Below are 15,961 nucleotides of genomic sequence, written 5' to 3'. Positions count from 1 at the left end.
CTATTAATTAATACATAACTTCAAACTTCAAAGACTTTCATAATTAAAGAGAAACTGGGATTTAACTGTTGAGGGAGTTTACTGGAGCCAACTTTCTGAGGATTATTAACAAATTTGCTCATTTTAAAACAAAATGACTGGAATAAAATGTGTTGCTAAGTTCATCACAATGCCTTTATAAGGAAAAAGTTTAAAGGGTTGCAACAAAGTTTACAGAGGAAACTTTATACATGCATTTTTATAAACATGTATATACAGGAGCTTTATACATGCATTTTTGTGAACTTACATTGAGTGAAGCAGTAATTAATGCCAAAATGCTTTTAAGGCTGTCAATCTGTTGATTAACACTATTCATACCATGTACAAAGGTAATGGCAGCTTTCCAAAACATTTTACAGAAAAGTCAGGGCCTGATATTGCAGGAACATATACATTTACATTTTGTCCATCAGGATGTATTATGAGCTATGGCTGAAGAGTTTCTGGAAATTATTGAAACCACAAAAGTTTGGGCAAACAATCCGTCAATCCTGCAAATGGCCAGTGAATACCGTGCTTTATTGATATGTGAAATTTATCAGCTCGGCACAGTGGCTCATGCTTGTAATCCCAGCACCTTGCAAAGTCCAGGCAGGCAGATCACTTGAATCCAGGAGTTCAAGACCAGCCTGGGCAACAAGACGAAACCCTGTCTCTACAAAAAATACAACCATTAGCCAGGCATGGTGATGCATGCCTGTGGTCCCAGCTACTTGGCTACTTGGGAGGTGGGAGAATCACCTGAGCCTGGGAAGGTGGAGGTTGCAGTGAGCCATGATTGTGCCTCTGCACTTCAGCCTGGGAGACAGAGTGAGACCCTGTCTCAGGAAAAAAAAAAAAAATCGCTTATAATAAACATGGATTCAATTTTCAATAGTCTCAAATCTATTGTCTCAAATCTTTGTCTTCAACATAAATTTGAAAACACTGCATATTTTAATTTTGTTTTCATTCTGCTAGCTCTCCTTATTCCAGACAATCTTTTTCCTCTAAGCCTACATTTATTTTGGCTCCATTCTCCTGTTTATAATAGCCAGGAATTCTTGCCTCTTTTTTAGGCCACTAAATGATGTTTCAAAATGTTTCTTTGGTTCTTGTAATACATCATTTTCTAAGATATGCCTTTATTCTGAATTTAGAGTAACTGTTATTTTCACTGTAAAATGCAATTTTTATGGGGCTCATGTGGATTTTGGTTTCTATAGACTAATCTTTGATAAGAAGAAATTGATCCAGCTCCAGTTCATTTTGAGAGAAAGGGAGGAGCCACAGTTAATGGCTTCACTCCCGGAGATATCTCAGATATATTAAAGAGAGAATAATTTAACGTCGTTCTGCTGAATCCAGGTGTGCTTTTCTCCTTTTCTCAACGCCCAGTTCTCTTGACAATGATGATAATTTATGCTATACAGGATTTGAAGTAGGCTGGAGTTTAATTCAGACAAATATCGTATATAAAAAAACTAACCCTTACTGTGTACTTCTAGGGCTATTTCTGGTCTTTATCTGGCTTTGTTTGTGATAAAAGCACATATTTAAGGATAAAAGATATCATTTGCCCATCTCCCTCTATTTCTTGTTTACTGGGAATAATAATCTCTGAATGGATGAAGAAAGAGAAACACTGACAGCAGACTGAATGAGGACAGAAATAACTGACTGCCTTAGATAAAAATAATGGCTGTCTGACTTAGTGCATTCTACTTACTTGTTAGCCAACTGAAACATACTTTTCTCAAAGTGAAAACTACAAGGGCCTTCCTAATACAGCTTCATTAAATGATATTAGAGTAACAGAAAATTTTCTCAGGCCCTTCAAATGGCTGACTGTTAACTGTGTTTTTCACAAATGTTTAGTGTTTATATCTTAGTTTTTTATACTTTTTAAATGTCTTCAATAGCAAATTCCAATTTGGGAAGGAAATATCAAGAAATGTCAACCTATCACTACCTTAAACCAGAAGTTCTCTCTCTCAACAATCAAGATTGAAAAAAATAAACTCCACTTGCTTTCAGTTGGGAGAATCTCACTGTAAGGTAAACATTAAAAAGTAGCTCAGAATCTAACAGAATAGAATATATATACACATATTTCTAAGAAAAGACGCTTACTGAGATTACATGAATATCAAAAATTATTAGGCAATAAGCCATACGAACAGAATTCTTAAAAAGATAGAAAGTTTTGTGTATAAAAACTGCACCTCAATGTTTTACGATAAATGGTTTCACGCAAAATCTGCATTTTGAGCTTTTATAGGTCTTAGGATTCATAAAAAATATCACTGAGAACATATATAGGCAGATGAAGTTGGGCTTTTTTAAAAAATCTGCCTTACTGAAGGTTAGTTAGGTTTCTATTTGGAGAACATTAGAATGCCTGAGGGGGTCACCAGGTATGTACAATTTGCTGCTATGCTACCTATCTGGAACTTGTTGCACTTGGAGAGCAGAGGAGAAGAGCTGTTTTCTAGTCAACAGATGATTTGGCTAGAATACGTTCACTCCCTCCCCCTTCCACTAGAGGGTTTGTGCATAATCTAATCATCAATTACTAGTAGATGCTTGTCTACTAGAAAGCAGAAAAGTGTATTAATGGCAGATTTTTTCAGACAAAAGTAACTATCTTGCAATTTTCAGAGAAAATTTACATTTTTACAAGAAATTGAATTAGTCCCTCAAAAATACAAGATAATTTAGATAATGGCCTTCAGTACCTATACCTGTGTAGCAACCTTGAGAAACTTAACTTTTTGTTTTTTTTGAGATGGACTTTCACTCTTGTCTCCCAGGCTGGAGTGCAATGGCATGTTCTTGGCTCATTTGCAATCTCTGCCTCTTGGGTTCAAGCAATTCTCCTGCCTCAGCCTCCTGAGTAGCTGGGATTACAGGCGCCCACCACCATGCCCAGCTGATTTTTTCGTATTTTTAGAAGAGATAGGGTTTCACCATGTTGACCAGGCTGGTCACGAATTCCTGACCTCAGATGATCCGCCTGCCTCGGCCTCCCAAAGTCCTGGGATTACAGGCATGAGCCATGGCGCCTGGCCGAAACTTAACATTTTGAGAAGGTATAGAATTCCTTTTCAAAGATTTAAACAATGAGACTTGTCAGTAATTATAGCAGGTGATAAGTAATCAGATCTTAGTAGGATTTATACATATTTTAGAAAGCTATTTTTGTTTTAGGTTTTATTTATTATGCGTAAGCTAAATTTCTTAGAGTGATTTCCCTATTATCTGTTTCTTTGTTGCAGTAAATTCCAGGTCCCTTTAAAAAGAGAAGGTGAGGAGGAAAGGGAACCTGATGATGACATTATAGTTTGAAATGCATTTTCATAGGTTTTGAAACCATGAAGGAGTGAATCCATGATGGGGGAATGCTCCAGCGCTGCTAAAATAGATACTGGAAGGAAAGAAGGCATTTTAGATTCAAATGCTAATCCTGATGCCTAATTAGTTAAAATCAGTAAGTCACATTGTATTTCTTTTTCACATATGTAATCATACCCACCTTTGCTCATCATCTGGCCTCTTGATCAAATTGAAAAGTATGTGGAGAAGCTGATCTCGCTCTTTAGGCTCAGGATGTAGACATGCTGTACACAATATGAGGGGGATCAACTCCTAAAGAAATACGAGGGTGGAAAAATTCAAATAAAAACACATTGCAGAATATTCTTTTTTCCTCCACAATATTCTTAAATGGACATTTAAAGTGAAATAAACCTCGGTAAACAAAAGGGTAAATTTTAATTTTGTAAGGTTGGTAATTCAAGAGATGTTTATACTAAAATGTTTATGTGTTGGTTGTGGAGGAAATGTAAATCACAATGTAACAAAAGTTGCTTAAGATTCAACTAGCCTTGGTTTTTAATCTAGTACTTCCCAAGGGCCCACTAGCTTTTACACTAAATAACATTCCATCATGTGACATGCTGACACCGTAATTTTAATTCTAAAAGTGTTTTTAAACAAAAGTTGCAGAAGTCCACTATAATTTAAAACTTAAAAAGATAATAAAAAATAAAGACCACTTTTCCCACTTCTTTAAGGACAATATAATGTCCTTATGATTAGATCTAATAATTTTGTACCCTTAGCACTTGACCCAGTGCCTAACTAAAAAGACCATTTTCATAGATGTTGAATTGTCTCAGTATCAGTAGAAATATTTGATGTTGAAATACAAAATTTTAACAATATTTTGTTTTCTTCACATTCAATATGCAGAGGTAAATTCAGCATTTTGTAGGAAAGTAAGAGCTAAAAGTTTATTTCTAAGAGACACTTGAAATTAATTACATTGTTTTACATTTTAATTAAGATGAAATTCTTAACACTAAAGTACATTCAAAATACATTAATGTTTTTCATTTGAGTGGATTTTCAAATCCAAGAAGAATAATGGTCCAAAAGTAATAAAATATTTTTGCGAGAAATCCTCTAAGTTATAAAAACATTATTTTGTAAATATAGTAAAGAAATCACTATGATGTAATTAAGAAGGGAAGAATGACTACACCCATTTCTTTCCCATCTGTCTTGATACTCACCGAAAACTGTTAAGAGATTTAAAATAGAAATTGATCACTATTGTAATAATGCATGATTATTACTGCCTATAATAATATAACCTAACAAAAATAATAATGTAACCTGAAGAAAAGCATGATAAAAAGTCTACACTGTTGAAGTATTTTCACACTTTGAAGATGCTTCCTAAGAAAGAGATGATTTTTCGAAGAGTTGAAACTGAAGCTTAAATGTATGACTAGAAGTCTCTCTCCATTGTTTCTAAAGTCTTTATATATTGCAAATCTTAAATTTGAAGGTACAAAGATATAGGTAAGAGGAGCTAAGAATATATCTGAGAAAAAAAGAATGTGAAACATTTATTCTGCCATTTTCAGTCTTCCTGTTTGGGCATCTCTGTAGGTTTTACCTTAGTGAATAATTGAAAAGGAATAAAAAATGATTAGGAAAAATAATTTTGCACTGGGAATGAGAGACAGAGCATATGTGTAGATCCTATATGTTTTCCCTAGAGGCTTAATATAATGCTTGATGGATTAGTCCTGATTCTGTAGAAGAAAATAAACAACCTTTTACAAAATAGTAAATATTCTGTCTGGCTGGAAATTTAACAATATTAGGGTAGGAGATCATTAATAGCAAGGACTGTCCTAATCCTTAGTTGATTCCATATGGGCTGCTGAGAGGCAATGATACTAATGAGACGACTAAGACATTGCATCATCAGGGTATACTATTGAGAGTAGAACCTTAAGGATGAAAAGTAGTTATTCTGGAAGCATTAAAAAAGTGAGAAGCTATTCTAATGCCTGAAAACCAAGACAAGCCCTAATAATTTTATTTGTACTTTGTCTTCATGTCAGATCTTGTTTCCTCCTAATCCCCCTTCCTGCTTTCCCATCATCTCTACATGTATACTTCTCATACTATTTTTTCCCATTCTCCTCCTAGTCTATTACTGTTTAAAGTTATGAAATGAAGGTAAGATAGCTGCTATAATTGCTAACACACACACACACACTTAAAATGTAGAGTATAATCTTTAACTTCTTTATCTCAAAAACAAGCATACAAAAACAACTGTGTTGCTCTTTATCCTTTACGCCTTATATTTTACTTTCTTTTGCTTTTTTATCATGAGGCTTAGTGATCCTTAATCAAGGAGGAAGTTTATGTCATACATTAATATGGACAATATTTTAACTGAAATATGGCTACAGATGTGCCAAACTGAGAACTCTGGCCCGGGAGCTGAAAGAGTTCTTACCTTAGTTTACCACTTAGTACCAAGGAAACTAAAGAAAAGCACAAACTTCTCTTTCAGTTTCTTCAAGTGAAACACGTAGGAATTAAGATTAATGCACAAATGGAAAACACTTCACATACATTCTGCAATTTATCTATTGCTGCTAATTTTTCCTTCTGAAAGCAAAGATGGCCTAAAAAAGCCTTTTCAACACAGCAGTTGCTATGAATCAATTCAAACTGACATACTAGAAGGAAAGTATTTGTGAGTCCTTGTCTCCTTGAACCCTAAATTTCTGTGAATTTAGGACTTTGAAAAAAATATTTTTCACTTTTCTTAATCACAGTAATAATTGATATTGCCATCAGCTTTTATTTCTTGCTGGCAAATTAACAACATATGGGAAGTCACTGCCAATAATTTTTGGTTGCTATTCCACGCCAAGGAGAGTGGTCCACCTTGGCATATTATGGCTACGGCAGTTACAACTCAGAGTTTAAAGGATGCCGGATGGCTTCTTCCTCTTACAGCAACACAGAGCTGAGAAGAGGTCCAGTAAGTGAGGAAGAAAAATGCAGAAAGAGTGGTCTGTTTCTGACAGAGCCAGCAAGGAACACGATTAGGATAATTGCTAGATTGAGACTGCCCCCAAATATGCTAATTTCTCAATTATCCATTTATTTATAACTTCTATTTGTATTGCTATTACAATAAAAAATAGATTCTGTAAGTATATGTCTGTTGTGTTATTTATTCACATTTATTGTGAATTCATTTTTCAAGCCTCTGAAACACTAATAAATCCACACCAGAATTTACTAAGTCTGTATTTACCATTTTCAGACTATTCATAAGTTAATAGACTTGAATCAATATTCTCCCTTTGGCATCATCTCTCACACTGAAAAAGTATAGTCTTAAAACTTTCCTTATAATTCTGAATACAGCATTTAAAAAATGGTGATTAAATTTCCATCAGAAGACAAGGTGTTCTAAAAATATGTTTGAAAGACTAAATGTAAATGAGAATAATAGAGCAATAAAAAAATCCTTAGGCATATTAGATTTAACATCTCATGTAATATTAAAATAATAACTATGGTAAGAAAATAACTATGGCTTGGGTAATATTAGATTCAAGAGATATTTTTTTTGCTTCACATAATAAAACTTACGTGTTCGCATTTCTTTCTTTTTATTAAGAGACTGGGTGTTGTTATATTGCCCAGGCTTGAAGGCAATTGGCTATTTACAGGCATGATCATAGCACACTACTGCCCCAAACTCCTGGGCTCAAGAGATCTGTTGTGGTCAGTGACTATCTGGGGCTGGTGTTGCTCTGAGTGGTAAAAGTAATTTGCCAAGACAGTTGTGGGGAAAGAAAGGCAGATTTATTAGACAAAGTAGGAAAATACATTGCAAGAAAGCAAAGGGCAGGTCAGCAAGAGAGGAGCTAACTGCAAGGAGACAAAGAGTTGCTGGTGCTCATGCTATGTGCTGAAGAGGGCTTTGTGCAGTACTGATAAAGCTAAGGTTGCAGTGAGCTAACTTGCATTTTTCTATTAGCTGAGGTGTCTGGTGATAACTTTGCGCAGGAAGATTGTGAGTTATTTGCACAGGAGGGCTATGTGTCCTGGACCATAAAGAAAGGCAGACTTACAGCTTATCCACTTTCTTTTTTTGCTTTCCCTCAGTCTCGCCAGCCCAACTCCCCCTCCTTATTTAGAACTCCACAAGATCCTCCTGCCTCAGCCTCCTGAGTAGCTGGAACTACGTGCCACTGTGCACATCTAATATAGCCATATTTTAAGCAATAGGAAAATATTTTAGAACATGATTTGGCAACCTAGAGAGTACTCAGTAATGTGTATTGAAGTGAAATATTTAACAGAGTGTCTATGATCATTAAAGAGAAAATCAGTATAATAATCCTACTGCAGAATTTCTAGGACTTTTAGAATTCATTAATAGAAGAGGATTAGCATTCGAAACCAGCCTGGGCAAGATGGCGAAACCCTATCTCTACCAAAAATACAAAAATTAGCTGGGCATGGTGGTGTGCACCTGTAGTCGCAGTTGCTTGGGAGGCTGAGGTAGGAGGATCTATTGAGGCCAGAAGGTCAAGGCTGCAGTGAGCTATGATTGTGCCACTGTACTCCAGCCTGGGTGAGACAGTGAGACCCTGTCACCAAAAAAAAAAAAAAAGAAAAAAAAGAAAATGGTTTTCTTTGAGTCAATGGTAATCTTTTGAAATTTAAATTTCAATATTTAATATCCATATTTAAATAAATCAAGATAATTCTTTTGCACAATCCAAAGGAAAGAACATATGCTGAAAACAATTGGGGATGGAGTAGAAACGACTGAAGAAGGAAGGAAAGACAATAAGCAATATAAAAATATCTGTTCCAAAGCAGCTAAGATATCCTTGGCTTATCAGTACTCTACTTGTCAAGATTATATACAAATATAATGTGATATCATATTTACTTATTATTTTATTTGGATTTTTATTTGGATTATATCCAAATATAATGTGACATTATTTTACTTATTAGTGTCAAGATACAAGATACACTTGTATCTTGGCTTATCAGTACCCTAATTGTCACATTACATTATATCCAAATATATTTATATCCAAATATATATTACATTTGGATATAATGTGAAAATTAGGGTACTGATAAGTCAAGATACAAGTGTATAAAATTTAATACATAGCACAGAAGGCATGGAGGAACCTAAACAAAAGGCTTATCAGTACAAGACAAGGAGGGTCAAGAAGGTAACATAAACATGTAAAACAAAGGGTATAAGGAAAACAATAATGCAAACGTGATGATAAACAGCACTAACACAGGGCTTTAGTGACTAGGGGCAAAAAAGTATGGCAGCAACTGTGGCTAACTAGAGATCCCATGTCCCACCTACAGGGGACAGACAGGAACTGTGCTCCAATTGAAAAGATCTAGTGCTCTTAGACTGGAGGAAAACTCCAGACTAGGAGTTTTCAAAAAAAGCCAAAATTTTGTATTTTTAGGTAAAATATCAGTTTTTAAAAGTTTGATAACTAGCACATCATTTTTACCATTACTGAATAGGCCAAACAAACCTATCTGTGAGCCTTTGTTGGTCTGTAGATAGTGTACAACCTCTGATTTAACTTTTCAGTTGAAACTTTTCAGCATGTTCCTGTTCATATAAAAAGGAAACCCAATAAAGACAGACATTACAAAGACTCACATAAGAAGAAAAAAAAAAAAAAGATTACTCACCTCTGTAAAAGTTTTACAATTCAAGGGCTGCTAAAAATACCGATTCTTAGAATTATTAATATTAAATATCTATAATTTCCAGGGCTCAATCTTTAGGAAACCTAAAGTACCTACATAACCTTACCTCAAGTCTCACTATTGCTAAAGAAATGTGATTTACTCACAAAATTAAATATGCACACATGCCAACATCACATAGGTGTAAAGAAGGGAGTCAAAACTTCCTATCTACTTTATTACACTTATCCACTATACTACTGTATACATCTCATAGAGTTATGATCCTCTGAGGCGATCATTACTTGTTAAGTTTTCCATAAAGGAAACATGAGTGGCAATGTAAAAGATCAAAGTCCAGTTTCTCATAAGACGGGAGGTCTGTAGAGGTACCAACTACTTTAAAAACTTTTAGGGAATTGGTTCTTTCCTTTGCCTTTTTTGTTACAGCTTTACTGAGATAAGTGGTTTTCTCCTTTGCCTTTTTAATGACGGTTTTATTGAGATATGTTTCATCTTCATAAAGTCCATCCATTTCAATTGTCTATTCAGTGGTTTTTAGCATATTCAGAGTTGTACAACCATCGTTACAATATAATTTTAGAAGACTTCCAATATCCCAAAAGGAAAGCTGGTCTCCATTAAGTCTCTCCTCATTTCCACTCCCATCTCAGCCCCAGATTTCTCCTTTGATATTCCAACTTAGCTAGCTGATAGAACATATTTCCTTGGCACAGAATGAAACTGAAAGTTACATTTTGATGTATGATTACCAAAAATGCTACTTGAAGTAATCTTTTAAAAAATTTTATTTTTTAATTATAGAATTTCCTCTTCAAATGCGGTTAAAGCAGAAATTGTGAAAAACCAACTACTTTAGCTTATTTACTATATACATTTATCAAATGACAAATATATTTATTTCTATAATTTGGCTCAAAAGATTCAAGTTTCCTGAACCAATCCATTAAAATGAACTACTATGTAAGCCACATATAAAAAATCAGTCCATCTTTTACTTTTCTCTCCCAAAATGAACAGGCAAGGAACTACAGAAAGATCAACTAAACCCAAGGCCAGTAGAAGGAAGGAAATAATAAAGATTACAGCAGAGATAAATATTTGACTTTAAAATATAAGTTAGTAAAAAGAGACTACCATTATTTCAAAGAACCTAAGAGGTGCATATTTCTGTTAAACTTTTTAGTATCTCTGAAATATGGGTGTATCTTATGATAGATAGCATGCCATAATTCAATTGGGATTCTGTTTCTTTCTTAAAGAAACATAACTGTTACAACCAATTGCATCTTAGACTTAAAATAAGATGCACTGAATTAAAAAATATTATAATTGTAACCTGAAGATTGAGTAAAGTTGTTACTTTTTTCTTTTTCTTGTTTTAAAGAAAAACAAATAATGCTAATATCTATATTCATCGTGCTTTCTATTTAAAAAAGTTTAATTTATTAGACAGCTCTGATTAAACCCTTATCCTACTATCTTTAAAACAGTGGGTCACAAAATCAGTTGAATGGGTCATGAACAGCATGTTTTTCTTTTTTAATTGCTTATTTAAGGATTTTTTTCTTTATTTTTCCAAAATATTTATAAAATCATGTTTGGTATTGCTTGTCTTTATGTTTTGTAAAACTTTTAATTTTATATATGTAAGTACATACTGGCACATGATGTAAAACATCTTTTTTACAGAAGGTGTAGTCAAAGTTTGAAAACACTAATAGAAAGTTCTTTATATCATGATATAAAAAGTAAAATCTAATGTTAAGTATAAAAACAGCAAAGTAGAGAATAGTGCATAGAATACAGTATCATTTGTTTAAATCATGGGGAAAAGATCACATATTTGAATTTATACATGCACAAAGTATCTCCGAAGGAATATAAGACAGTTCTACAATAATAGTTGGAGTCTTCAATACCCTACTTTCATACTGTACAGAAATTCTAGACAGAAGATCAATAAGGAAATAGAGAACCCAAACTTTATAAAACAACTAAATCTAATAAAATTATACAGAACACTCCACTCAACATCAGCAGAATATATATTCTTCTCAAATGCACACAGAACGTTCTCCAGGACAGACCATAAGTTAGGCATAGGTAATTCTTAGTAAATTTAAAAGATCAAAATCATATAAAATATTTCTCTGACTACAACAGAATGAAATTAAGAATCAGTAACACAAGAAAAATGGAACATTCACAAATATGTGGCTATTAAACAACATGCTCTTAAGCAATAGGTCAAGGAAGAAATCAAGAATTAATGAGAAAACATTGAGATGAATGAAAATGAAAACAACATACCAAAACTAATGAGATACAGCAAAAGCAGTACTCAGAGGGAAATTTATAGCTATAAATACCTACATTAAAAAAGATCTCAAGTCAGTAATTCAATATCTAACAGAACTACAGAAAGATCAAACTAAAACCAAGGCCAGCAGAAGGAAAGAAATAATAAAGATTACAGAGATAAATGAAACATAGACTAGAAAAACAATAAAGAGAATTAACAAAACAAAAGTTGGTTTTTGAAAAGAGAAACAAAATTGACAAACGTTTAGCTAGACTGACTGAAAAAGAGAGAAGATGCAAATAACTAGGATCAGAAATGAAAGCAAGGATGTTAGTACCGACATTACAGAAATTAAAAGATATATAAGTTAACACTATGAACTACTGTTCATCAACAAATCAGATAATCAAGATGAAATGAACCAATTCCTAGAATCACAGAAATCACCAAACTGATTAAGTAGAAAATCCCAACAGACTTATAACAAGGAAACAGACTGAAGAGTTCCTATACCCTATCAAGCCAGCCTTAGCCCAATACCAAAACCAATACCAAATACCAAAACACAAGACAAGAAAACCACAGAACAGTATCCCTTATGAATATAGACAAAAAAATACTTAACAAAATACTAACGACAGATCCAAAAGCACATTAGAAGGTTTATAAACCAAGGCCAAATGGGATGTATCTCATGAATGCAAGGGTGGTTTAACATAAAATCAGGCAATGTATTAATAATGCAGGCATATGACAGTAGAACAAAGGGGGAAAAAATCACATTATCATCTCAACAGATGCAGAAAAAGCATGTGGCAAATTCAATGCCATTTTATGATAAGAATATTTAGCAAACTAGGGATAAAAGGAAACTTCCTTAATATGACAAAGGGCATTTATAAAAATTCTATAGCAAACATCATAGTCAATGGTGAAAGATTGAAGCTTTCCTGTAAGATCAGAAACAAGGCAAGGATATTGCTTTCTCAAAACATTACCATCCAAATTGTAGTGGAAATCCTAGCCAGAGCAATTAAGCAAGAGGAAAAAATAAAAGCCATCTATATTGTAAAGAAGAAGCAAAACTATCTCTCTACGTGCAGATGACATGATTCTATATATGTAGAAAATCTCATAGAACCCATAAAAAACGATTAGAGTTAATAAGCAAATGCAGCAAAGTTGCAAGATTTAAGATCAACACACAATGACCAGTGTTGTTTTGATAACCAGGATAAACCTTTCCCTTCTTGAAAAGAAAATTAAAAGAACAATTCCATTTACAATACCATCCAAGAGAACAAAATACCTAGGAATAAATTTAGCCAAAGAAGTGAAAGAATTGTATACTAAAAATTACAAAATATTACTGAAAGAAATTAAAGATCTAAAACAAAAAGACATTCCATGTCCATGAACTGGAAAACTTAATGTTGTTAGGATGACAATACTCCCAAAGAGATCTACAGATTTAATGTAATCTCTATAAAAATTTCAATGACCTGTTTTGCAGGAGTGAAAAGCTGAGCATCAAATTCATGAGGAACTGCAAGGGACCCTGAACAGACAATAGTGAAGGGCAGTTAGAAGACTCATGTATCCCAATTTCAAAACTTACTACAAACAACAGTTATCAAAACAGTGTGGTAGTGGCATATGGCTAGACATACAGACCAATGGAACAGAACTGAAAGTCCAGAAATAAACCCGAAGAATCTAGGCCCAACTGATTTTTGACAAAAGTAGCAAGACTATTCAAAAGAGGAATTTTTTTATCTTGAACAAATGTTTCTGGATAACTGGATAGCCATATGAAAAGAATAAAGTTAGACGCTGTTTTACTCCATATATAAAAATTAACTCAAAATGAATCGTTGACCTAAATATATATAAAAAATGTTTTCTTCTAATTGTTTCATAGCTTTAGCTCTTATATATATTCATATACATATAGATATATATATCTTCTATAACATTGATTGACTTGGCAATGGTTTCTTAAAATTGATACTTAGAGCACAAACAACACAACAAAAAAATAGATAAATCAGATTTCGTAAAAATGGAAAACATTTGCCCATCAAAGGATATGGTCAAGAGTGTAAAAAGAAAACCTACAGGATGAAAGAAAATATTTGCAAATCATATATATGATAAGGGTTTACTACCCAGAATATATAAAAAACTCTTACAACTCAAAAACATGAAGATAAACAATCAAATTTAAAAATGGTCAAAGGACTTGAAAGAATACTCTAGAAGCTAGCAAAACTGACTGCATGTGACAGAAGCTCAAGGACAGGAATAAAGGAATTTTCATTGTACATTTTTTTACATTAAAAAAATTACACCACGTAAACATATTAATCAAAACATTAAACCCTGTTTCTAATGCTTTATTTAATCAGCTAAGATATTACTAAGTTCAGTTTACTAAAGAACATTTAAATTTTATTTAAATCCCAATAAAAAGGCTTTTGCTGACAAGAGAATATATATCAAACTTGAGAAATAAGAAGTCAAAATATTAATCCTTCAATCACAGGAGTTTTATAAAAATGTAGATTTAATGCTTAAGCCCTGGAGTTTGAGGCTGTAGCGAGCCATGACTGTGCCACTGTACTCCAGCCTGAGTGACAGTGCGAGAACCTGCCTCAAATAAAAAAAAAAAAAAACCCAAAAAACAAAACAAAACAAAAAACCAACAACTCTCTCTGTCTCCCCATAGAGGGAGAGATATATATAGATTTATAATAAGAAATGGGTGAAATATTAAAAAGTAATTCAATATCAAGAGATGTAACGAAAAAATGTTTTGTTCTGTTATGTCCAGGGATTGATTTTAAATCACTCTAAGACACAATTCATTATTTACCAATTTAATTTTGAGGAAATACAATTTCATTTTATTATAAATGGCAACTTTTCTGATAAAACATACAAATAATTAAATGAACAAAGATAGATGATCAGTTTTTCATGAAATATATATTTTTAATTATAAAAAATTTAAAATCAGCCAGAAAAGTAAACATCATACCACAAATTAGTTATATGTGTGCATATATGTAGATAATCTGTATGTATAATGTATCTGATTACTGATGATGCAAATTTATAAATATATCATGCAGTACAATCATTTTAGTGGTAGTCTTTTATGATAATATGAAAAATTAAAATAAAAAAGCTAAAACTGAATTTCATAATAATTAGGTTTCTGTAACACTCTAAAGATGATATTAAGGAAATACAGTAAAAGGGATGCAAACATTAATGCATTACATGGATTATGTTACAAGCTAAAAAAGGAAAAGAAGCTCAAACACCATTCTGCCAAGCAGAACTGCAAAACAATCTGAAATTGGACACTGATCCTTCAAGACATATAAGACTTTCCATACTTATTAATATCTTATGACTATTTTAAAATAATTAGGTAAAAATAAAGCCATCAGTGGAAAACCATCTTTTTAATTGTTTTTATTAAAAATACCTATGGGGATAAAAAATTTTAAAGCTCTACATGTTTTCTTGAGGATCAGTACAAATTTCTTGTGCTTAATGGATAATTGAAAATAAGCTTTAAATGGGTTTTGCCAATGCATTATGTACCTATCATACTGTAGGTCCCAGAAATTATGATTGAATCAGTGGTAAATATTAAGAAGATAACAATAGAAAGTTACATGACACACTCTAAAATTGTCTTCATTTATTCTTTATAAAATTTTTTTGATCTAAAAATTTTATCTCAAAAAGAGTTCAATAAAATAATTTAAATTATCTGCAAACATCCACTGTCATTTAAATGAGATTATAAATAACTTCCCATTAATCTTTTATTGACTAAATATAACTATATTTAATAATAATTTATAAATAACAACCATAAAGATAACTTCCTATAGTGTTTATGGATCATAACATAGGCTATGTGGATCAAATATATTTGCAAATGTATTTTGGATACTTAAAGCATCTGTCAATAACCGGTTAACTGCAAGAAAAATAAAAAAGGTACTTTAAAAAGTTGTTGTAGTCAATATTACAACTATCCTATTATAAGAGAAATGTAAAAAGTTGTTGTAGTCAATATTACAACTATCCTATTATAAGAGAAATGTGATTTATTGCCAAACAAGCATAATAACACATTTATAATCGGCAACTACAAGTACATTTATGACTAGTGTTATATTATTCGTCCTGACTAGTTTTATATTATTCATCCCTGTTAATTTTCAATACAAAGAGTGTCCATTTCTGTTGACATATGAAGCATATCATACCAAGAGCACAGATAATTAGTTAACTGGTAATGTAAAAACCAGACAGTGTTCATGGCACATAAATGGACCTACAGTAATAGTTAGTGCTGCAGAAGCTAACAACGCTTTAAGCAAAATTGGAAAAACATGAATACCATGCAGTTTTACTGAACTCACCTGACAGAGGTGTAAAACCATTCTCTAGGAGCAGAGATGCATGCACAAAAGTAAGAATATGATTGCAAGTAATAGACTTTAACAAAAT

The 15,961-nt window shown here is 32.6% G+C and overlaps 1 protein-coding gene across 5 annotated transcripts in view; it reads right to left on the bottom strand.

Moving 5' to 3' along the window:
• The window catches only part of RELCH (RAB11 binding and LisH domain, coiled-coil and HEAT repeat containing), a 119,920-nt gene that overhangs the window by 58,702 nt on the left and 45,257 nt on the right, over nt 1–15,961 (bottom strand). For 4 of the 5 annotated variants that reach the window (XM_019014198.4, XM_031003734.3, XM_031003737.3 and 1 more), the window contains exon 11: nt 3,557–3,669. In XM_019014198.4, coding sequence (XP_018869743.1) covers nt 3,557–3,669 — 113 coding nt within the window. Of the gene's footprint in view, nt 1–3,556; nt 3,670–15,873; nt 15,898–15,961 lie in introns of all 5 variants that reach the window. The other variant, XM_031003735.3, reaches the window with a different exon arrangement.

This window comes from Gorilla gorilla, chromosome 17 (assembly GCF_029281585.2).
Source record: "Gorilla gorilla gorilla isolate KB3781 chromosome 17, NHGRI_mGorGor1-v2.1_pri, whole genome shotgun sequence".
NCBI lineage: Eukaryota > Metazoa > Chordata > Mammalia > Primates > Hominidae > Gorilla > Gorilla gorilla.
The sequence above is the reverse complement of the archived record's forward strand: the minus strand, read 5'-3'. Positions and strand labels throughout refer to the sequence as shown.